The 27,110-nt window shown below is 28.4% G+C and overlaps 2 protein-coding genes across 3 annotated transcripts in view; one reads left to right on the top strand and one right to left on the bottom strand.

The window, feature by feature from the left end:
• LOC107164063 (lachesin-like) overlaps positions 1-27,110 on the top strand; it is a 139,646-nt gene that overhangs the window by 41,148 nt on the left and 71,388 nt on the right. Inside the window, exons 2-3 of one of the 2 annotated variants that reach the window (XM_089219331.1) lie at positions 656-746; positions 14,513-14,684. In XM_089219331.1, the coding sequence (XP_089075457.1) occupies positions 14,552-14,684 (133 nt within the window). In that variant the 5' untranslated portion in view covers positions 656-746; positions 14,513-14,551. The remainder of the gene's footprint in view (positions 1-655; positions 747-14,512; positions 14,685-27,110) is intronic. The other variant, XM_089219330.1, reaches the window with a different exon arrangement.
• LOC149058226 (uncharacterized) lies at positions 10,186-10,854 on the bottom strand (the record flags this gene model as incomplete). The annotated part of the gene is made up of 1 exon (XM_089218340.1): positions 10,186-10,854. A coding segment is annotated over one exon (669 nt), but the record flags the coding sequence as incomplete, so codon positions are not given.

Raw genomic sequence — 27,110 nt, 5'->3', positions numbered from 1 at the left:
TGTGAAGAAAATACTTATAACTTTTATTATTCTGTTTATAAGTTTTGGATTTCAAGTTCATAATGTTTCGTTAGTATTCAATTGACGAGCAACCATATATGTGTCTTTTAGGTACATAATATAATATATAATTTATAGTGCATACAGTTGGCATATGTACAAGATACTGTCTAACTACAAAATACTCGTTTGTAGTCTTTGAATTGTAGTCACTAGTCAATATGAATTTATAGGTGCTAAAAATTTTCAATTTTCAATTTATAACATTTGGTTTATCTGCTTAGTAGTTAGTATGAAATGACCAATTGCATAGTAAATAATTTTGGCATATTAATTTAGTATAACATTTACTAACTCGTGTGTAATTATTTAGCATATAGCAATATTACCTATCTACTTATAATCATTGACGAATAATAAAAATTATAATCGAAAGTATCGGTATTTAACAATCAATAATTGGTTCACAATTAATATTGTGTTGGGACAATATTGAACATATTGCACGTATGCTTTAAAAATTAAAATTAATAATTTTTTATCTGAATGTAAATCCAGTGTTATTTTTTAATTAGAATACCTATTGGTTTAACATTTTTTTAGGAGAGATTTTCTGATAAACCTTTTTTTAATTAAAAAATGTATAATTTGGCAGAGTTCCTGTTTACCGTTTCGATACGTCTATTCGTCCACCGAAGGACATCAGATTGACATTTTCACAAGCCGTAAATCGATTGTTTTCAAAGGTACCTATTTGTGTTTTTACTTTTATTTTTAAAAGATAAGTTTCCAATTAATATTGCGTCATCTCGTATATACTGAAAGTCTAAAAATGTAATAAATACATTTGTTATTAGGGATGGATAAATTATTATTTATTATTTTTCAACTGATGTCCATTAAATAGAAATACTCTCCTTCAGCGTACCTATATTACATTAATACATTATATTATAAACGTTTTGTAACTAAAAGGACGCTACGTTAGTTTAAAAATTAAAATGAATCGAAATATTATGAAACTTTATGTTAAGAACATTATCTGTGTTTCTGTGTGGGTTTTTGATGATAGTTCAATTTTATAGCACGTTATGCGTATATTAAAAAGGGTAAATTAAAATAAATAATTTATTTTACTTTATACTAGGACTGTTCAAAAATTTAAAAATTTTGTAAATACGAGTTTAATATTTAGCTACAACCTATCGATTTCGGTTATATTAATTGTTTTTGTATTTATTAATATTATTATCTCATGTTAAATTTATTATTATGGTGGCGTTAAAATAAACCATTTAAAATACTCAGGTTGTTATACAAACAATTTATGGTTTAATATTAATTTCATAGCCTGTAAGTATATGATTTACTTGTGCGGTAGTTAAAGGGCATTTATTGGTCAGTATCGATTAGTTATGGCTTATGGGATATATTTATCGTTGGAAGTTTATCATGCGTTATAATATCATATTATAATGATACCTATCTTTAAGTTTGTTATATATTCTTTATCGTAACGATTCGATTAGGTGTTCGAGTCGTATTGCCTAAAAGTGAGGGGCAGTGAGCATTAATTGCTGTTGTAAATACCCATGGTCGATAGTAGGTTAGTAATTACTGATTAATTATTTTGATTGAAAAGTTATATATCAATATTATATAATTTATAGACATTTAGTTGGGTTATTATTATCGCAGGCACTCGCCCAAGTATAAATTTATAATTTATCTTTATAAACCGGCATGTTTAAAATATATTTTCCATTTCAGTCTAGCTTTGATGTACGCAATACAAAACGTTTACGCCTCATTCGCAATGAAACGTGTGCGGCTTGGCAGTTCTGGTGCACAAATAATAATAATAATGCATATATATATATATTTCCTGGATGCGATTATATGGTAGGGGTGGTCACGTGGTGTCCGATACGTGTAATTTATCATCGGGTGAGTGACCCGAGTATTTGGCAAGGTGCAGGTTACTAAAATATACCTAACAGCGTATACTATCCGTAGACATTACATAACCTACGCTCTAAGGTCTATGCGTATACCATGCGCACGTTTCATACCTATTACCTAATATGATATTATTATTTTAGATAACGAGCAGTGTATCCTTTGGACGGTGCTAAGTCTGCCGGCAAACCGTATTGTGTATGTGTGTGAGTGTGTGTGATATATTGGTGGCACGACCGGTGGCATACACACACACGCGTACGTACGGGTGGGCGACCGCACTGACGGAGACGGTCATCCCGCCGCCCACTGTTTTGTGTACACATGCCTCAACTGTTTACGACACGCGATTTTAGGGGAAACCTCGTTAAACGTCCTTTCGCGTTATTAATTATTATTATTACTTGGACCAGTAATGTCGTTATTAATTGGCGTACCGGAAGTGAGTGAGCGCGCGACAAGGAGGGTCCTGGTCCACTGTTGTACATATTTATATAAATTATGTGCGTGATATATTTCACATTGTATATGGTACAATTATTTATATACATATATATATATATATATATATACATATATAATATTTATACATAATATGGCCGATATCCATATTATATATCCGTTCACAGCGAATTCCTTGGAGAAAGGACATTGCATGCTACGCGTGTTTTTCTCGTTGACCTCATCCGTCCACCTCTAATGACCTGTTGACCAACAAAATACCGCCACCAGATATGTATATACATGTGTGTGCATATGACATAATATGTATATATATTGATTTAAATAAATCACGATGGGAAAATTCAAAAAGTGATCGGCCACAGTATAGGTATGTAAATATGTTTCATAAAAAAATAAATTGCAGTAAATTGTTTGAATAGCATGCATGGAATAAAAACAAATACTGTTATTAAGTTAGGTATGCATTTTCCTCGATAAATTGTTGTCATTGAAAACTTATATCATATTACGCGATAGAGGCGAATTATTTAAATTATTTGATGAGTTATTTTAAAAAAAAATTGTATTATAGTCCAAGGATAGTTTTTGTACCAGCTCCTGTGATGGATTGCAGGATTTCTCGTCTCATAATTAATACCAATGTATTATTTCACTTTAAAAATACTAATAACTATACAGGAAAAAACGCATACAACATTGAATATTGTTTTTACAGATTTGTTTTATAATTTATTTACCTCATGACATAAATAAACATCACAGTTTCTCGGTTTACACAATACTGCAGCTGCAACACTTGTCTACCTTAACCCCCGAATGCATTAGAAATAAACAATGTAAAAATAGCCATACGTATACCTGAGGACCTTAAATTATTTCTAATAAAAGATTATTTTGAAAAGAATTTGCATAGTGGTTGTGTGGTTCGTTTTGTGTAAAAACACGTGTGTTTCTATTATCGCGTTGATCTACCGATCGAAATCGGAAGTAAATAAAATAGAACCATACGTCATATTGTACTTTATCCGGTTACCGATTATAAACGATTACAGAAATATAATGGTTATTACTTATAATTATTCATAGTTTATTAAAATCTTAAAACATTAGTGAAACCCTAACCCGCATTCACGGATGTAATATTCTCAAGTGCATGTTTCCTGTTTACTTATGTTTCCCCCTCGACGACTTCAGTTGAGATGTCGCGGCGGTATAGTACGCTGGCGGAATGGGGGGGAGTCACCAATCGCCATTACGTGTCTGTGTGTGTGTGTGTTTAATCAAAAAGTGTGCATTTACGTGTTTAACGTTCAGTACAGACTTTCGTTTTGGATTTCGGACGAATGGGACCTACCAAGACAGGAAATATAGTCCTTAACGGCTGATAGGTCCTAGCAAGATAAATCAGATAGAGATGAATGCAATGTTTCTTAAATGGTAGAAATAAATCTAAAACAATCATATTATGTTTTCCGGATTTTAATCTCTCGCACTGCGATACCACCCGTGTTTAATTTATATCATTATTTATTTTTTATTTATAAAATTGTCATAATTATTGAACTTGCAGTGTGAAAGGTAATATAATATAATTATTACGATATAAGCACATGAAAAATTAAAAATACAAATCAAATCAATAGTTATTAATTATTTTAATATACATGTGATTTCTAAGTGTACTACATTAATTACATATTTACAATACTATGTTCGTATTTTGTTCATTATTATATTGTTAAAAAGTTAAAATTTACCTACCTTATAGCAGTTGGTAGTTACGACTAAATTACTTTTGGTATCGAGTTTCATACACCCAATTTACTTGCCAATGATTTTTCGTTTAACGACCTCGTAAAAAAAAACTATTACTTACTCCCGTAACAATACTCCGAGTAAACGCATCATTGAATTCAACCCTGTCTATGATTTACCAGAACACCAAGAATTTAAGATCTTAACGTCTTTCCATTGTACCAGTACCTCCTAAACTTCAACAGTGAAACCGATATTTTATCGATTTATATTTTCACATAAAATTCAATAGTATCATATTTTTAACAACCGGAGCAAGTTGTGTAAGCGCAACAAACACAATTCGTGCGGGTATTTAGTTTTAATTTTAGTCTTTAGACCATTAAACAAGGTACCTTTATCGTATTAAATTAGGAATCTGTGAGAGACCTTTCAAACATTCATATGCACTAAAATTCAAATATAAAAGAAGGATTTATATTTTTTGTTCTTGCGATAGACTGTGTCGGATCCCGCCATTTTCAGTAACTGTTTTTAACCTAAATGTGTAGTCATCTAAATAATAATGAATGCACATCGACATTGTAGCTACGTATATGTGTGCTTTTAGAATTAATTTGTAATCATATTAAAATCAATATATTAGTTTTCAGTGTTTTGTTTGTTAAATAAATGTACGAGTAAACCGAGATCACACAACATTGTTTAAAGTTATTTTATTGTCGAGTACTTTTATACATTTTATTGACTACGAAAGCACTACATTATCTTTAACATAAAAAATACATTTTCCCGAGTGGTGATGCTGGAAATATTAAGCTTTTATAACTTTAATGCACTTGCTAGAGTCCAATCAATTTTATGTAAGACTTATACTTTAACTTTTTTCTCGAAAATTATCAATTATATTAGGGAGAAAACAATTCTGAACTGAGTTTATTTTACTAAACAATGGTGGAAATTCATTTCTAAAAATGTGTGCTATCGGTTCATTGATTTTTTTACAATTAATTACAATTGTTTCAATTTGTTTGATAATTATACAGATAAATATTAAAAGTTATCTAATTTTAACTATCAAGGTGAAATAATAATAATAACATTTTGTTTACAAGTGCCGATCCATGAATACGTAGGATAAATCTCATGTTCTACTTTTATTTATAAGCATTTACTGATGAAATTAATTTCGGCAATTTTATATTTGATTAAAGTGCCTGTTGGATAGTGGTATAATTATGTCATTATAATTTATTTCTAAAAATTCGAAATAATATTTTTGTTTTAAATTTAAAGAAAAATTGATTTGATCCTAAGAAAAAAAAGATTTCATGATGCTTTAAAATGAGCTGATCCATATACCGATCAACAACAAAATGTCGACTGTAAAATATATGTTCCAATAAATGTGCTACCTCTCCATCACAATCACATGCGTACACTGTATTACAGACACGGTTTTTGCTTCACACACGAAAGATCATGTCGTGGGTAAGATTTGGCCGTGATGGGGAGGGGTGGTTGGTTTTGCGGAAGACAAAAAGAAGTCGCTGATAGTTTTTTTTGCGATTTTATTTACGGACGTCAGTGAAACTTCAAGACTATTCACCAGAAATGATTCAAAATCGTAGTGCAATTGATTGCCTTCGATATTGTGCCAGAGTCAAATTGGATTTTAAAACCATTCCTCCTACATGCGCACGATTGATGTTACTATGTAAAATGTACATCGCCAAGTTAAAGATATTAATGGGCGACCGTATTTGGTTGACAAAATAAAAAAAATAAACATATGAAAAACCCCATGTCGTACGTTCTTATTTTTTTGGTTTCTAATAAAAATTGGTACTAAAAAATATGTGATATACGATAAACTTATCTATTAAAATTAAATACATCATGTATTTTTATTTGATTTGATTTACACATAGTGGAAATTGAATATTTTTTTAAAGGGTATGAAAGTGGGGTGATAAACCTTTAATAATATAATAGTGGTGGCATGTTCAACACACGTCGACCTAGTAATCGATTCAAGTATTTGCTACAATCTTTATGTGTATGGATATAAAATATGAATATTGTGTTCGTCTGTCTGTGTATGTAATGTAATAATATAGTGCAGACTTTCCATTAATCTTGAAGAGAGTATAAATAACATCTTCCCAACCGGAAGTTTAATTCATATGTACAGTCGTCTTAAAATTGATATATGTCTTTCCCACTTACATCGGTACCTACTAATAATTTTCGACACAAAAATATGAAAGAAAATATCGTGGGTTGATATTAATAATTTTGTTCATGCCCTTCGGTTCGTAATTGCTTTTTACGTACGGTAATTATTATTGGGATATTCGAAAGTCGACACACAAATCACGGGACGGGTGGAAAGAAAAAACGAGACACTACAGTTAAAGCTTAAAATTGATTTTTTTTCCCAGTATTTCTCCTACACAATACTCACTATAGTTGTGCAGTACGTCTGTCATCCGCTTCGTTTAGTTTTACAAAAGCTGCACCTGATTTATTTCGACGTGGACCTAATCCTGATAGACTTATTTTTCTCTTGTTCATGTTTATGTCACGAAACTCAATAAAAACACAGTGAAAAATTCTCCACAGTGTTTTTTTAAACATCCAATTACAGTAATCCAAATCAAAATAAACTTAAGTTAGACTTTCTGAACAATAACTGCGACTGCATTGAATTCTGCAGTTAACTCCTTAAACAGATCCGTTAATATACTATGTAATCCTGAGGTACATTAAACATCTAACTGTTCATATATACAATAGTTCGTAAAATTTCTAATGAACAAAATATTAAAATATGATAACTGATAAATAATTGTACTCTTGAATAGGTTTTATGAGGTAATCCAAAATCACTTGCCTACTTTTCAGAAAACAAAAAAAATGTCTTTTTTATATTTATAAAATTTTTGGTATTGGTTTTTAATTTTCCTTTGGTAATTTAAGATAAGAAAAAATAAAAACTCAAATATTTGTAGTATGTGATAATTATTTAGATTTAGAATGATTTGTTATAGGTACATGACAGTATAAAAATAGCAAAAATTGTGAAATTGACCAAATACTATATATGATAATTTTTCGAATAATGTAGGTACCTATTTAGTTTTTTACTAACTAGGTAGATATGCTTAATACAATAAATTTAGTCAATTGATAAATAAAAAATGTTATTTAATTATTAAATTAATCATAATATCATACATTTGTATAATTGAAAACATAATGAATGTTCAGGAAACTTTTTCCTTACTAATGCTTTTTGAATTATTTTAGTAAAAATAAAACGAAAATAGGTAGTTACTAAAGTAATTTTGATGATATATACAATAGTATTTAAGATTTTAAGGTAGGTATCTATATATTTATTTATAGTTTGTATAAAATACTAAATAATTGTAATCGTGTTACGAGATAAAACTTGTATTAATGTGTAATATTGTTTGGTATTGTATTGTATTTTTTTTTTGTCATTATAATTCCAGTAAAATTAAAAAAAAAAAAATTATTGATCAAAATAAATTTTAGTTGACGTTGAGATGATTAAATTTAAAATATTTAGTCTGATAAGTTTCAACTGTTTTAGTCCAAAATACGGGTATTGTTAAATTTTCGGTAACAAATATTGAACAAACAAGCCGACGCAACAAGTGTAAACATCGTCAAAAGTAGAACGTGCTTTTGAACAATCGGTGCTTTCACCTCTTTGAAGATGAGACCGTCATGTGAATTTAGCCAAGAATAATGTTTGGACGAAATTTTTTAAAATAATGTCTTTTAATCGCAAATTTAATTCATATTCACGGTTTATTTTAAACACTATTACACTATAGTCCAACCAAATTCTGAGTTCACTCACAAGTTACATACCTTTTTGACAAACAATATTATTATATAGTGCGTAGGGACATAATTTCAGAGTTATTGTCCCTTGTAATTACCTTTATATATTATAATTATTATTTATGTATTATTTGCTTCCTATATATTGAAGTAAAATAAAAATAAAAAATAATTAGATTAAAAATGGGATTTTAAACGATGTGCTTATCATAATATTGCACTGATATACTATTATTCATTATAAAATAAATGGAAATAATGATGGGAGAATAAAGCCATAATATTATTATTATTCACATATAAAAAAATTACATTTTTTATTCATACGTAATTTGTGTAATAGAGGTAGGTCCCAATTGATTTTGTTTAAAATCTGTTAAATTATATACAATAATATTGTGCTATATGTATACGATAATATACTTGTTGTATATCACCCCAACGTTGACACGTATATACATTTTTTTTTAAATTGTATTAAGTACATATTTTCCCACTGAAACATTGTTCAACGAAACTCGTTTATTTGTCATGCTTAAGACTCAGTATAAGATCAGTTAAAACAGCTAAAGAACGGCAATATTTTAAACAGTAGTAATTATTTTATGAGTCAAAAGTTATTTTTTAAGTAAATCTGAATTGAATATGGGTATACAATATTCTATAAAAAAATGCATATTTTTTATTATTTTAAAACTAATTTTTAATTAGTTTTTTTAATTATAACAAAAATAAATACACATTTTTAATAAAAATTTTACTCAACGAGTTTAAGTCATAATTAAAATTAAAATTTCATTCTTAAATTATTAACTAGGTATTGTGAGAATTCAGATTTTTTCTTATATTCATAAGTCAATGAATCAGGTGCCAGAGATTTAAAGCACTAATTTGAAAGTTTAAGAAATAAAAACACATATAGTACCTATATATTCTGTAAATTGATCAGTACCTCAAGTACTCTCAACGAGAACCAATAAAAAAAGGTTAGTGTTATCTACTCGAACAATTGTATTCTGTACAAGTGTTGTGATTGTGGCCAGCTTGATATAAATCTCTGGCACAATAAATACTTGTAGTACATACATCATATAATATAGTAATATAGCGAGCAAAGAATTAAACAAGTTTGTCGTTTAACTATAATATTCACGTGAAAAAGTGTTTCGATCAACTATTAAGAATATTAAGAGTGCACGACTTCAAAAATTGAAGCACGTTTGGTGCTCCTTAAGTGAAACGTGGGAACTATGTATAATTGTGCTACAATGGTAAAATTATGCTTTTGTGCATTACTGTCGTCGACTATTGTAATATTAACTAGATCATATTCTTTTCTTATATATAATATGGAACAGATCAATGGCTTCTATGGCCGGTGGACATAAATTACAATTTACAAAACAATACAATACATTACATAATACAGATATTAAATTAAATGTATAACATTACAGAGTTCACTATTAAGTGGCTGCTTAATTCAAAACTTCTATGTCTTTTAATTACTCACAGCATATAAACTTTTGTGCAAAACTGTATATGTCAAATGAAAAAAAAAATAAAACATTACAGAGTAGTTAATAATAATAGTTAGTTTAAATAAGATAAATGTAATTATAGAAAATAACATAGGATCATATTCTTACGAAACTACAAAGTCAAAAACGCTTGCACTTATGTTTAAAACTCTGCTAGTAGTAGAATAGAGTGTTACTTGCGTGTACTGGCGAGGGACAGGGATCGGAGATTGACTTGCATGATGAATTTACTATAAGAACAACCTGTTGCTTACCGGATTAATTCGAATGTTGTTATCTTATTCAGCACACCTAATCGTTATGAAATTCAGGTATCATTATTAAAGAATTCGTTTATATTATTACATCAATTAGAAAATTAAACTACCTATGGTATATTTTACTAAATTAATGATAATACGATATTATTTATTTAAAATTCTAACAGATCGTAAGATCCAGGTACAATATATATATATATATATAATAGTGCAATATTGAAAATAATATTAATAATACAAATAGTAGTGACAATAATAATAATAATAGCCACAATAATATAATAATAATAATAATAATTATTATTATTATTATAATACAAAATCCATTAAAAACATAAAGATTCCAAGGAATTAAAATTAAATAAATCAATGTTGGTATCGTTCGCTAAAGACATAATTCTGTTTATAGGTGAAGATAATAAATAATTTGTTCTTTGAGAACCTATATAAAAAGTATTATTAGATCTAGTTATACGCTGAGGAACGTTAAAATTTAGGAAACTTAATAGTTCTGGACAATCAGTGTAGCCATTTACTAGTTTAAATAACATTTTCAAATATATTTTTTTTCTTCTATCTGATAAACAATCAAGTTCAAACAAATTTAATAATGGCTGGTAAGGAGAATGTGACTCTCGAATAACATTACATTTGTATGCTAAAAAACGTATGAAACGATTTTGAACAATTTCTAAGCAGTGAATTTGATGTTTTTTGAAAGGGGACCAAATCACAGAATTATACTCTAATTTTGCCCGGACTAAAGAAGTAAATATTGTTTTTAAAGCAATGGGATCAGTGAAATCTTTACAATTCCTTATAATAAATCCTAATATCATGGAGGACTTGTTAATTAAATGTGATAAGTGTTTATTGAACGAGAGAGTGGAATCGAATATTACACCTAGATCACTAATATCATGGACACGTGTTAATGGAGACTTATTTATATGGTAGGAATGAAAACGTGGAACCCGAGACCTAGAAAATGTTATTAATTATGAGTTATAACTATCCATAAAAGCCAATTAATATGGACACATATTTTAGTCATTCTATTAGGTGTTTAGAAATATTGAAATGCTTTATTATTGTTCTCAGTCAAAAATAATCCCCTGAAATTCTTTAAAACAAATTCTTTAGAATAACATAAAGATATGGTGAAGAAGATTACATCTTAACCTTAAAAAATCGTGCAAGTGAATACTATTTTACTGTTACATTGGTGTCACGTGGTTTCAACTGCATTATGTAATGGATATTGTGTTAAATACCTATGAATTTAAAAATATAAAATTATTTTATACGAAAAACGATTTCGAGCGATATTGGTCAGTCAGCCTTTATTACTAAGTACCTATAAATTTAATAATATTATTCTACTATTAAGGTAATATTAATTTTATTAATAAAATAAAGTCATATTTAAAAATTTAAATGGTAGTAATACAGTAGGTTGAATTAATTTTTGCTAAAAAAAAAATGCATTTGATAATGTCTTATCGTGTATATATACAATATAACAATATATTTTAAAAGTTCCAAGCATACGAATACAAGCCAATTACAACAAAATAACTAAAATTGTTATTCTTTGTTCAAATATCTTATCAAATTGTTTTACTGTTCTATAAGGTGATGGACAGACATCAATAAATGAAAAAAACACATATTGTTGAAAATTCAAAAAATTCATCACTCCGCTCAGAATGTAATTGATTTGTCGAATGATTATATTATTTTAAAATGTTGAAATTAAAATTAAAAATTATTTTTTTAGAAATAAAAATTATAAATATTTGTGCAAATTACAAGTATAACGTTTATACTTATGCGATATAATATACAGTAAATAGTAAACTATATGAGTTTTAGGGGACTAACATTTAACCTATTATTTGAGTCTTAACTATTGATTACAAAATTATATTTATTTTATTTAAAAGAAATGAAAAATTGCAAATTAGAATATTTGAATTATAGGTATAAGGTAACTAAAAATATTCGAATGAACTATACACATATAGATCTTCTTCGAGAATTAAAATATCCAGGCATACATTGTATTTATTTATTGTTACACTGGTTGTTCATAATGTCGATATCAACGTCAAAAATAGTCAAAAATAAAATATGGACTGTTAAAATTAAGTATGCTAAAATACTGACGTATTACACGATTTGTCGTCGATAAAGCAGTTCACAGGTATACGATCGTTATATTATAGTTGTAAGTATATCCAAAAGGAGGATAATATTTTTTTTTAGATAATAGCGTTTTATTGTTTTCCAATAACATGAAATACTAATCGATGACTACATAATGTATGTATGTATAAGTACAGAGCTAAATCTCAAAAATAAACACTTAAATTGTTTATGTACATAATATTAATAATAATCGATAACACATCAATGACCACGATTAGCTTAATTTATATCTGTGCCCTGTCAGTGTAGTAGGCGGTTGGTCAATATAGTATATTGTTATGGTGGTGGTATAATATCGTTATGTTTTATCTTCTGCTAGCTATTGTTTTATAATGATAAACGGTATTTTACCGTGGACAAACTGATATTGGCGAACTCTTGATTATAGCTAATGAACATAAATATCCATTAACGAAATAAAATCAGCTTGTTGTTATAATGAATATTACTCCGTAGTATGAAATATTTTTTTGCAATAACTTTCAGCTATTTTATTCAAAAATGTAAACTACAATACAGATTATTACGTCACACCATCTAATGTAGGTACACCGTCCATACAATATACACAATGGGAATAGTAAAATATGATAAATCGTGTGGCATCCATCGAAAATGTTTCCTTATTATAGGTAATTACAAAAATTAATTGATTTACGGACAGTTTTTATAGCGTCATGTATTTGATCAACTTAGACTAACCGAACAAGAATTCTTCAAGCGTTGTAATAAATTAACAATCACTTAAATATAGTGTTATCCTATTTTGTCTAATAATGTTCATTTCAAATGTATATTAAGCAGTAGAAAAAAATGTAAGTATTTAAAGTAGAACGCAGAAGTCAGTGTGTATGATATTTTAAATGTCGATTTTCCTAGCCATTTATTTCTGTGATAATACATATTTTATTCATACTATAATTTTTGGAATTATTATGTATGACTGTAGACAGTATAGATCATATTTTCAAATTCGTACTTTCATTTTTTATCACAATTATATAGTTCCCAGTGATAGAGATAAAAACTTTATTTTTTTTTCAAATGTGAATCCCCCTTATGTTGAATGTTGTTAAAATCTTAAGGGAGAAGATTTTTTTTTTTTAATGTTGATACATCAATAGAAATTTGATTTAAAGTAGGTAGGTGTTTCTCCGAGTCATTAAACATTAAATACTACGAATTACTATAAATTACTATAACTGCTTAGAATAATAGTCCATGGATAATGTGTTTATAAGATACGAAGACTAAGATGATTAGAAAATGATTTAAATCAATTTAACTTTATTGAATTTTGAAAATTTTAAATCATTTCCCTAGTGTAATACGTACTAGATTATATATATTATATTACATATATTTTAGTAGGCATTTAATACGTAACTAAAATCAATATTAAGGAATATTATCATTAAATTAAGTTTAATAATTCAGAAACTACTTGTTTAAATTTTGATTAATCGATAAATTATCAAGTTAAAAATGTAAAGTAAAAAAGTGTAAATCTCATTTAAAAAAGCTTTGTTCTCGTATTAACACAAGATAATACATAAATTACATACATTTTAAAAATTATAATTTTACCAAATACATGATTAACCCTTAAGGGGGGGGGTGGAGGTTGAGTTTATTGGATGAAAGTGTAAAACACTGTATATTTATTTTATTCAACACTATAAATTAGGTACTCGTCGTGTTGTATACAATACATCAACATTTATTTTTAATAATTCAGTAGGTATACTGTATAGTAATACATTCATATTAGATATACTTATGATAAATTAATAAACACAAAGAGTAGGTTAGGCATGTTTCTAGATTTGTATCGACCGAAAATGCATAATGATAATATACCAACCAACTAAATAAAGTCTTCGTTTTGGGGATAAACATTTATCACCGTGAATGTTTTTAAAAAAAATCACTCTATTCAGTTTTCCCATACAATTAACCTTACAAGTTGCTGTGTTAACCATATAATTCTGTTCCATGAGACGTTCGTTACGGCGTAATGATAATATAAACATTTAATTATTTAAGCAACGTTTAATGGTACGTCACATTATTACTTACCTACTGTGATGATGTTGGATCAGTGTTAGAAGAAAACAATTTAATATTTTCGTATTGTTTACAGTTTATTTATTTGATTTTCAATTTTTTTACGTGAGATAAACATTGTATACAAATAATATGTACATAAAGTTGTATTTAAATAGTAATTTATTAATACCGTTATTAGTTATATTGGCAATAACGATTTTGGACATTCCATATTATGCATGACTAGGATACAAATGTAATATATTATGTTTCAATAATATTGTTCATCAAAATAAACAATATAGTAAAAACAATATATTTAGCCATATGCCTATAATTCATAGTTAAAAGATTCAAACATACTTATTTTTAGTATTTATCTATGTCTTTTAGGGGGCCTAATTCATTACACGGGAATGGCGTTTGAAACGAATGAATCAGGCGAGGGCTGCACCGAAAATAAACGTTGAAATAATTTGCTGTCGAGAATTTCAATCAAAAATGTTTGACAGGAATTTGGTTATTACTGCGCTGATTTTTCTATATGGCAATCTAGATGTAAACTGTAAGTAAAGTAAACTATTTTTGTTATGATTTTATGGACAGTAATTTTAATTTGCACGATTGTAGTTTTGGAATAGTTTTAGTTCATTTTTATTTTTGATATTGATAAAAATGTATTTAGTTTTCCACGTTAAAAATAAAAATCAACACATATTTTGTGAAAAAAAAATGAGGTTAAGTTTAGATGTAATTTTGGTTGGAATATTTCATTAAAATCTATATTTTATTAATTTTTTCTCAAACCATTTGTAAAATATTAATTTTGTTAATGTAATATTATTTTTAAAAATAAAAAATTCGTTCTATAAAAAGTAAATATATTTTTTTTCATTTAACAAAATATACACCTTAACTACCGGGGTTATTGGTGTTTCTAAATACATATTTAGCTTAATTAATTTTTACAAAATAATAAATTGTAAATAGGTGGAAAATTAATACAATACATTTTAAGAGAAATATTTTTACATTTTGTGTGATATTTTATGTTTTGCTAATGCTATTATATTTTAAGGTTGGTCTCTTTGAGGAATTAAAATATTGATGATGTTCTCTCTTTGTTTGGTGCAAGTATTTCAAATGAATTGTTGGGGAGCATCAGTTTGTATCTGCCGTCTTTTGTGAGAGGCATTCAGTTAAAAGATGTTTTACTGTGATCGCGGTGTTACATGAGGTGCATATCCGTTGTTCCTATTTGTTCATTAAAAGCTCATGAGTGTATAATGTGTGGCCAATTTGTAGTCTGTCGATGATGATTTGATGTCTGCGTGGGAGCGACATATCTTGCATCCAAGGGAGGGTGGAGGATTTAATTTAATTTAATTTGTTATTTTGTATTAATCTCCATTCTCGAAGACATGTTTGATTGAGGTTAGCAAAAGGTTAATATCATATTAATAGTGTACAATGTATTATAGAATTATAAATTTAAATAGTTTTGACTTATAAGTGACTGAAAAAGTTCTAGAAATATTAATTTATTTCTCTCTATACTTATGAAGTGAAAAATAATAATGTCATATCTACAGTTATCAGTATAACGTTATTACAGTATTACTGTACAGTAATCTGGTGGAAATTTTCATATGACACAAAAATATATTTTGTGATTACGTGTAGTATTCAATTAATTACAAATTCTTGCTATTAGTTATAACTTATGTACAGTTTTACAGTTTTACTTGCTACTAAAATGTTTTATTCATCGAGTTTCGACATTAATTTATAATTTTACCTATTCAAACATTATATATATATTATATTGTATTTAATATCATCGCTTTTATTTTATTTATTTTAATTTGTACTATCAGTATAAAATATTTTTACAATAAGCACAACATATAGAGGGATACATAAGAGGGCTTGGTTTAATTGATTGAAGAAACTATTAAACTTTGGTATTATTGCGTTATAGTTGTTAACTGCTAGCGATTATCGTGGTATTATAATAAAAAACTATCATATTAATATGTTTATCGACTTCGGACGGATCGTCAATGAAAAATCACGTTCGTCTTATAGGTACCGTCATACGTAATGGTATACTATTTTCAAACCCGAACGGTTGTACACTGTCCAGTTTCCACGTTATACATTATAATAATATCAAAGTATTAAAGTGCTTCACATAGGCGCAACTAGGGGGGTGCTTGGGGGTGCTTCAGCACCCCCAGCCTTTAATTTAGCACCCCCAGATCAAAAACATAAAAAATGGAAAAATTATATGAAAAAGTTTTTTTTGTTTTTTTTTGTTGTGTAAGGTTGTTTAAATATTGAAAGAGATGTTGTTAATAAAATTACTTCTTCAGAAATATTGGAAATATATTCCAATTCCACTAATAAAAGAAAAATAGTATTAGTGTAAAATAGTATATTATATATTATGTATAGGTAATATTGTATATTATGTAAACATAGTATTATTACCTAATCTTTGAGATGATTGTGCCTCATGTAAGTGACTGCTAAAAATGTAAATTGTATAATTATTTTGAAATCAGTTATTGAAAAAAATAATATTATTTATCTGTTTATACTAGGTCATTATTTGAATCACCTAAATAATAATATAGGTAATATACCTAATGTGTTTATGAGGTAAATATTTGTGTGCTTATGTTTTTACAATGCATTTAAGATTGGTTATAGTAATTATAAAGTTGAAGTAGGAACTTGAGGTGTGGGGGCATAGCCCCCACGGGTCTGTTTCATCTACATAATTTTAGCACCCCCAGTGTTTGGCCTCTAGTTGCGCCTATGGTGCTTCATAGTGTGGGTAGTAGTGGTTAGTCGACTATTTGATTAATAAGTCACGGCACTAGCTACACTTTAACTATCGGCCAAGGTCACCTGGGATTATTTAGGAAGAGAGGTCTTGGATGAGGTGGTTTCGGTGGAGAGTATCATTCGATGTATAAACAAGAGCTTTCTTCTTGTGGAGTCATCAGTATTAAAATGTTTGGATTATATTTCTATTTGAGACTTTGTGACATGTTTAGACGAAAAGAGGAGGTGAAGTTGTCTGTTGAGAACTAGTCGTTTGTTACGTATGATGTAGGTAGCCAATGTGAGACGGTGATCTAGGTATAGACTTAGGTAAAGAAAATTCTGAGTAGTTAGAAAAGGTTGGTTGTGGAGTGTGATAGGGAGACGGGGCAGATTATAGGCCTGAGTATGAAATGTGAATGTACATTTGATGGATTTAGAATCATCGAGTTTTAACCCCCACTATTTATACTATAGTATACTATACGAGACCATCGGTTTAGTTCTAATGTGAGGAAAAGTATTAGTTCTGTGAACGATGGCCAGTGTAAGCGATAAAATAGTTCAGAAATGTGTGACGCTAGTTTAGTAATATTGTGTCTGAATAATTCCTTTAAAAATATTTGTATATGCACAAATTCAAAAATAAACGTGCACTCCACATATTCTGTTAAAATTAATTGTTTATCTTAAGTGTTTAGTAACTTTGGAATTCGAGTTATTTATGATTTTAAATTCAATTTCATAGACTCAAATTTATAATATTAATTCATATATTTACAATATAATTACATTGGAGTACCTATAATTACATTTTATTTGTAGTTAGTCAATTTAAGAATTTCACAAATATTATGAAATGTCTAATACCCTAGTCAAAGAAATCCAAATATATTTTGCAGTTTAAATTTCTATAAAACTAAGTCTAATTTACATATTTATTTTGTATATTAAAATTAACAATTTTTTTTCCTTATCTTTCTTTCTAATTATATAAATTAATCCAACGCTAATAGCCCATAGTTGTCGAAGCGGAAGTTCTTTGTAAATTTCAAGACCAATAAAAAAAAAACTAAGTCTCACTTTACGATTCACTTTTTAAGTGTTTTCATTGATATAAAGTTATGAGTACAAAAGTGTATGAAAATTGGAAATAAATATTAAATGTTTCGTAAAAGTATGGATGACTGATTTATAAGCAATTGATATTTTCTTAAACTTATATACACTTAAAACTTTTATAGACGTTTGTAGCCTTTGTCATATCTGGTTTAAAGTTTTGTGGTCAAAAAGAGTTCCGATTAAAATGCTACGTTAAACTTTTTAATTAGTCAAAAGATCGAACCATTTTGTCAATATTTTATTCTTTACATAATTCACATAAGATTTTTAATACATGATAAAAACCTTAATAAAACAAAAATAATTGAAAATATTTGAAATATTTACTCACCATATTAGTTAATAATATGAATACACTTAAATAATAAATCTGTAGTTCAGTACATTATTCTTTTCCATTAATTATGTGTTGGTGTATTATATTTCTGCACACTAGCTATTATATTGACAATAAAAGTAATATTTTTTACTATCTGCGGTACAACTGGCAAAAAATATAGGATACCTATGCTAAATAAAACTCATTCAACTTTCAAAAATAATGTATTGAAAAATCAATATTATGTTCTAACAATACAGTTATTACTTAAAAATACTATTTATATTACATTATAAAGGGTTTTATATGGACGGCTCCGGAAACCAGAAACGAAACATTTTACAATTATAGTTGATTAACAATAACATTGAGTATCTCATAAGGTTATTCATCATATTGTAGCACTATTACTATTGTGTTGGACGATAGTTATTTATTTATTTTGTTTTTAATTTAAACGGTCTATCTATAACGTTCACAATATGAATAAATTACATTTTCCGTGAACTAAATTAAAAAAGGGACTTAAGATTTAATTGTTTAGATAATATTTGTTATGCCGTCAACACGTCTTATTTAAAAGTAAATACAACCATTCATTATAAAATAGACATTTTTTTTGGACGTTTTCTGGTTCTTTTCTAAGAAAAAAGTTTGTACACTTAAATATAAAAAATTCTAGTAACGTAGAATATGCTTAGTGTTGTATCTAACATTCAGAGAATACATTTTTTTCAACTATACATATTTTAATAATCTGGATTTAATACGTGATTAACGTATGTTAAAAATATTTAGGTTAAGTTAGGTAATAATAAATATCTTGTAACAGAACATATTATATTATTTAAGATTGTAATATAAAAATTGTTCAACATCAAATAAACTAGGAAACAATTCTCTATACTCGTCATCGTGTTATAATATGGCAGAAGACGTGATATAAATGTATTTAGTTTTTTGTTATCATTATTCAATATTATGTCTTCTATTGACAAGTGTTTAGAATAGATTTTAGGAATTCCAAAATAATTTTAAATTTGAACTTTGTCGTTTTCCGTGTTTTTTTTTTTTTTTAAATTCAGGAGCATTTGCCTTTAACTATTAATATATGAAAAATATTAAAAATTAAATACAAATATTAGTATTTGCTTTGAAAAAGTCAAAGGTATATTTTACGAATAGTTTAATTAAATTGTTATAAATGAGTAGATTTCAGATTAAATATAAATATTTGTAATTTTATTAATTTATTAATAGTGTTTGCTAATTATAATATTTAGTTGACTTATTATTAAATAAGAACATACTTCGGAAACTTTCTTAATATAATTATCAATAAATAATTAAATATTATGTATTCTTATCTACACCAAATAAAACGTTATACAATAATTTAAAAGCAATGTATTATTTAATTTAATTTATATTTGTATTCACTCCATTGAAATTGTACGTTATTAAACTTTAGATTTTATTACCAACATATTATACTGTTGAAAATATTGAGTGTAAATACGGTAAGACGTCCTAGTGAAGTCGGGATGATTATTAAAGTCAAGAGTCCTCGCGCATGTATCCAGTCAACTTCTTTACCAAGTTAATTTCATTTTGAGAATGTGTCCTCTTCCCTAACCCATATCACTTTTGAGCAGTATTGTATTCAAATCCAGTTGCGTCTTTTCCTTATTATGTTTTTTATTGTGCTTATCCATTCATCGTGTCGTCATCATAGTAACAATTGTGCATTGGAGAAATTCGAGGTTGCCACGTAATGTTAAGAAATTCAAACTAACTTATTTTATACACTAAATTATTTATCTGGAGATTACATTACACTCTTATATGTGCATATGTAGGGAAATGGTGATGAATACTTCAAACCAAAACAAAAAAACAATCTAAGTTTTTATACTATAGGTAAACGGAAAAATTATACTTAAGTCAATTCAAAATTAATTTGTTTCAAACAACATTTAACAAATATCTTCGTTAGGTAATAAATGGTTTTTTTAAATATAGGTAGATCGTAGATAGGTAATATGATCACGAGTTAGCTTTTTGTTTTGGTTAATTGATTTAAAATCGTTTATAAAATCTAATATTTTAGGTTACAATGTAATGTTTCAATATATTCGTAAAACAAGTTCAATTAGGTTTTAAATTCTAAGCTAAGTGATAAATGATTAGTTAAAACAATGTATTGATTTTAAAAGAATGTGTAATTCATAAATTTTTTGTTTTGTGTCATTTATTATTTTTTGGAGCAGAAATTTTCTCCAATATTCAATTTTGAACTTACACTACTTTAATTTATAACTTAACTATACAATGTGATAGGGTCACCTATTTTGAAGTACCACATTAGAAATCTTAAAATTGTTCACGTAAAAAAAAATAATTAACAATAAATTACAACACCAGAACGTATGATAGTAAAAGTGGTTACTTTTTTCTCTCGTCTGCGAGTGCGTGAAATTTTACCACGGGTCACCATTTGGCGACCCTTGCGATATGATTTTATTGGTACACTTAAGTTTTTATGATGCTGAAGGGTGCACAAATCGGAAAATTCGTAGTACTCTTTAAATAATTTAAAAAAGAAAATTAACAAAATATGAAACATTAATTAGGTACTCAACTCCTATGTAAAAAAAATCATTTTTTTTTATTGTCTTTATTTTAAAAGGGGTAATCGTATAGACTATAGTTTCCTGGATTTTTGAAATAGATCTTGATCGATTGAACACAATATCTGAGTTTTGTAAGCAAATTTGTGACCCGTCTCGTCTCATTTTTTTTATGTAATAATACATAGTCAATTTAAAAAAAAATTGTGCGATGGGTGCTTTGGTATTATAGCGTTATAGTTGTTAACTGCTAGCGATTATCGTGGTATTATAATAAAAACTATCATATTAATATGTTTATCGACTTCGGACGGATCGTCAACGAAAAATCACGTTCGTCTTATAGGTACCGTCATACGTAATGGTATACTATTTTCAAACCCGAACGGTTGTACACCGTCCACGTTATACATTATAATAATATCAAAGTATTAAAGTGCGCCATAATAAGTAATACTACACGCTCCGAGAGCAACCGCCGGAAAATGGTACACATCTACGTCATGACCCAAACTATATAATATACTGTGCCCACGATCCGTCTCGTTTTTATTAACAGGATCCGAATTCGTTCGGATGTGCAAACCGTTTTATCGACGGGAAACAGCTGAAAACGCATTGTATTCCGGGCGCGATTTACCAACACGATGCACACATGATTTTATATGTAGGTATGACATTGTACTCGCATTGTATTGATATATATGTATTATTATCATCACTGTTATAATACCTTTTTGGCGGAGCGTCACGATTGTCTCGTTAGAACATTTGCGACACCTACTCCGTATGTATAGGTATTATATAATTACATACATGATACATAAATATACATGCTATTTTGTAACATTACATACGGTCGGATACGTTTTCTTGGTACACGATGTCTAGACGTCTCTACCACGATGAGGCCTACAACCCGTTCTAACAGGATTTGGTCTTGGCGATGACACGATGGTAATTTTATCTTAGCGGAGCAGATGCGCGAAATTGGTTTGCGAAAATATTGAACGTTTTGGACGCTAAACGTTACGAGTCTTCGCGTTAAACACATTAGGAATATTCACATACTTAGGCACACCCGAGTGACGATACGCGAATGTTTACTCGTTTCCAAGTCGGCGAATCGTAGACTACCACCTTACCAAATGGTTTTTTTCTTTAGATTTAATAACCTACTACACTATAATACCGCCGAATCGCTGACTGCCACAACATGTACCCGTCGCTTTGATCGACATAATATCTAATAAGTCGTATTATATTATGTTCATTTATGATGTTGGAAAATAGCGAAACTCAGACGTTCGGGTGAGTACTACTCACTTTATTATTATTTTTTATTTAACAAGAAATGTTCAAAAGAACATAAAAGTACCTATTGCAATTTTACATTTCCACTGTTAATAATTTCGACATCTTTATCGTTTTAGTAATGATGATTATTACAATAAATTGTTTTTTATTAATTCTTGAATATTAAAACGATTTTTTTGCTTTTTAACACTTGAAATACTTTAATATTAATACCTATTGTATTGTAATTGTAAACTTAAAAAAGCATTATGGTTCAATTATTCATACAAATTCAACGCGTGTACCATTATTTTACATCCAATAACCTGTTTCTTTACAATTTTAATATTTTTTTTTATCGTCAGCTATAGATTATTGTATAATTTGTACATCTTCCATCCAACGCAGATATTTATAAGTAATAGAGTTGAATATTTTTGGAAATTTTATTGGGATTGTCATTATTAATAATTTCACTAATTGAAACGCCAACGAAGCTTAAGACGTTAATCAAATCTAAAAGCATGCCTTGAACAACGGTTAAAATATTTAAAGCTGATCAAGAAGACGATGATTATTCATTATTATTTACTTTTTAATTTTGTCGCGTACTTTTTCCCCTCGTTTTTGGTCATTTTCTTGTTTTACATAATAATAATTTAAGGAAAAAAAATTAGGTTTTGAGTTTAACAGTATACATACTGTCTATGACAAAGTTTTTTCGTAAACGATTTACATAATCCTTACGATAAGTATAATCTTTTATTAACAATTACCGTCATTGTGACTCAAGGGGTAGTAATGGACGAAAAGTTATAAATTTAATATTTACATATTTCTTATCTATGGATGCTTTGACCCACATCTCTATTTGAGCGGTTTCTTAAAGGTATACCTACTGCTTTATATTTTGTCTAAATTATCAATAGTAATAATTATTTAAATTTTACCTTCAAATATGTGATTGCGTAAATATACCTACATATATTCATAAAAATATGACGAATCTCCAAGAAAATATTTAAATAGGTGATTAGGCAATACAAGTAAGCGGGGAAGATAGATTTTAGCTTATAAATTTGACTTGTATAGGTACCACAGTATCTAGATTATGATAAGTACATATGTATTATCGTTTGCCTAGTGCAAAAGAGATAGATTCCGTCAGGTTAGAAATAGTCAGTATAGAAATAAAATATTTCAAGAGTTTCGCAGAGTTACACAGGGCTTAGATACTTTCAAAAAAATATAATATTTTATACTAACCTTTATTTGTTGTTTTATTACAACGCAATCGTTGCTTCTCTTAACACTAAGATGATATTATATTTAATCTGATTTAATTTTCGTACACAGCACATCAGCTATAAGATAAATTATCACAATCATGATATATAAATAATACATATGTGCATTGATATTATGTTAAATAAATATATTGTTTAACTTCTTCTCTAGAGGATTTTTATTAATTTTAATATTTTAACACAAAGATAAAATATATTCGGATGCGTGATATATAATCGAGTATCTACGATGAACAGAGAGTTTACTTTAGAACAAAATCATAATTAAGTTATTAAGATGGATGTAACAATGTGTACAATGGGATTAACCGACAAACTGACTTCATCAAAAGTTTTTAATAGGTAGTCCGAATTAGAGTTTAATTGAATCGTTTATGTTTAATTAGTGAGGCTTACAATCAGCCACCGCTTAATTATTTAACATGAACAATTTATTTCTAGACTTTTTAAAATGTTTTATAATATTGTGAAATATATGTAGATAGTATTTTTATCATGAAAATAACTAAATATGAAAAAATCATGATAATTTTAAGTTAAACAAAATAAATATTTATAAATTTCCTTATTTTATTAATTACATTTTCATATATCGACGGTAATTCATGAAGATTGCAATCTATAAATAACGTATTCGTTTTTAAATGATTATTTTTATTTATAAATTTCAAACTGTCTAATATTCCTCTTAGCAATTAACAAGATATAGTAGTGTTTTTTTCTGAATCATGTTTTTGAATCATAAATTATTTTTCACGTTTTATATCTAAATGTTAATTATTAGGTAATCCAACAAAAATAATTTTCTAGCTACCTACTTTACATGCCATAAAATATTTATAAACAACATATTTTGTTTCTGCTGCCGACTATTATCAAGTAGGTACTGCCGTTTATTGCAAAATATTTTAGTTGGGAGATAACGTGTACAACTGTTATTATAGATATTCCAGACTCCAAAGACAATAATATTATTACTATTGTTATTATATTATTATAGTCTCCGGTAGCACCAGATAAGAAATTCGTCATTACTCTGGCGGTCGAAACGTCACAGAACTGCCTTATCAGCGAACATCCGGTGGAAGTCGTCTCTCGGATGTATTATGCTGTTACATATCCTAACAAATGGTTGTCCGCTAACACAAATTCGTGTGCACTTTGTGCATCGTTATGTATGTTTGTGTGTATGTGTGTGTGTGTTTGTGTGGGTGTGTATGGGACATAGAAGTTTCATTGAATAATGAACGAATGCAAAGCAGACAGATAGTGCATCCGTGTTTTGAATACGGAGAGAGGGGCTAATCGGATTGGCTATACTGTCGTAAATGGCAATGCACAGCTATATAAGGTTGGGACTTAAATGCACCAGACGTGCCTTACCCCATTGAATGCATTTCGTTACACCACGTGTATTATATAATATTGGAGTGTGTTTTGATATCGATCTCTCTTGCAGCATTTTATCACGGGGACGTATTATTGTAATGGAATATTTAATTCAACCTATAAGTTTTTAACCGAATAAACACCTATCACGAACACAAAAAAAAAAGTACAGATAATATATTATACCACAAAATCCCAATTTTATTATTCGTCTGAAATTATGTGCACATTTTTCTGTCAGCTTTTTTTTTTAATATTATAATCATGATTGCCTCATAGGTTTTAAAAAACATTGTTTTTTAATTGGTAACTATTTTTTTATCTCAGTAATTTTTATTTTTATGGTTTTATTTTTGAAGTATCAATCAATATTTTTTTTTTTTTAATTGGTATACAATTTACAAAAATATTTAATAAAATATTATTTATAGCTTTATTAGATTTCAAGTTTAAATGAGTGGGATTTGCATGACACGTTGGATGCCACTTAACACTCACTTATATTTTATATAGATGACTAATAAATTATAAGTAATAAATTGTTACAATTTTAAATAGTTAAATCCAAAAGTATTCAAAATATAATAGTTACAGACGTTACGTTGGTGACCAAAATATTTCTTTTAGTTCGTAAGATCATATTAAGGGCTTAATTAAATTTCGATCCGGAAGGGACTTATGTTTGAAGAAGTTATGTTTCGACTTGAAACAATTACTTTCAATGCTTACGACGAGACTCTCAAGAAACTGTGGGAGAATCAAAAAATTTCTGTGGGGTAATGTTGTAATACCATCAGTGGTGTTAGTCTATGACGATGACTTTACACCACACACTTATCTCGCATGAACTTCTCATATATTTTTTTAAATGGAATATTACCCATTTTCCCACACTCCCCTCCTTTCTACAGACTAGATATTTTGGCGAGTGATTATCACATTTTCACGAATTTCGATTTTTTTTTAATGGAAAACATTTTTTAATATGAAAGAATTAAAAGAGATGGTTGTATAGTTGTTCAAGAAATTTGAACGCAAGTTATAAGAGATAAATTTACGAAATCAAAACCACAATTATTATAACAATAAGACAAGCTCTATAAATTTCATCTAAATACATTCATTTCGATGATAAATTTAATTTGTTTATTGATAGATCTGCATGTACGCTAATAATTATGAATACCGTGAATCTACATACGACTTTGCACTTTTTATTTATTATAATCGTACGGTTTAGAACGGTTGGAATTTTGTAAAGTACACGAGTACTGAAGAGTAAAGACGCGTATCCTCGTATACGTACATACTATTTTGTAAGATAATAAAATTACAAATCTTCCCACTTTGACCATGAATATCGAAGGTACTGCAGCACGCAGTAGAAGGGCTTAGCTACAAGCATGGCTGCGGTACGCGGAGTACAAGTATTTTCGACCACCACACACGCATTTTTTGTCCGCTTTCTTCTCCTACTCACACACCATCCGCCTGCCCCAAGTATATAATATAATGATTACACCACGGTACATTAACCAGCGCAAAGGCTAAAACATATTATATCCGGTGGTGGTGGATAATTGCTTTGTTGCTTATATATCACACGCGCTTTTTACATCTGAGTACTTGCTGGGGCGGCTTCGGATATCGCCTTTGTCGGAAAGGTCCGTTTCGTATATATAAAAGAGGATAAAAGTCTTTGCCGAAGGTTATCAAGAACGGGAAGAGAGGCGGCGGAGAGAACAGCGTACGGAGGTGGAGAGAGTGTGATAGAGCGTGCACAAGGGAACGGGTGCCGCCACAGCCACTGCCGTCGAGAAAGCTAGTCGGTTACTATTGCTTTTTAATCCATCGGGCAAATTGAATGGCGGGGGCCAGGCCAACAATAATGAATCCACGCGGGCGCAACGAACATCGCGATTGAAATTTTGTATTTGAACGAAATAATAACAATATCAAACCAACGCGCCGTGGACTTACACCTAGCACGTGGCCTGTGATTTTCGTTTTTTTTTTGTTTCGTTTTTTTTTTTCTTTGTTCCTATGTAGCATCGCTGATAAACGTTTTTACTAGAGATAACAATAATAATAAGACA

Source organism: Diuraphis noxia, unplaced genomic scaffold (genome assembly GCF_037042655.1).
Source record: "Diuraphis noxia isolate RWA-SAM2 unplaced genomic scaffold, SU_Dnox_SAM2 contig0002, whole genome shotgun sequence".
In the NCBI taxonomy this organism is placed as follows: Eukaryota; Metazoa; Arthropoda; class Insecta; order Hemiptera; family Aphididae; genus Diuraphis; species Diuraphis noxia.
Note: the sequence above shows the minus strand (reverse complement) of the source record. Positions and strands in the feature narration are given on the sequence as shown.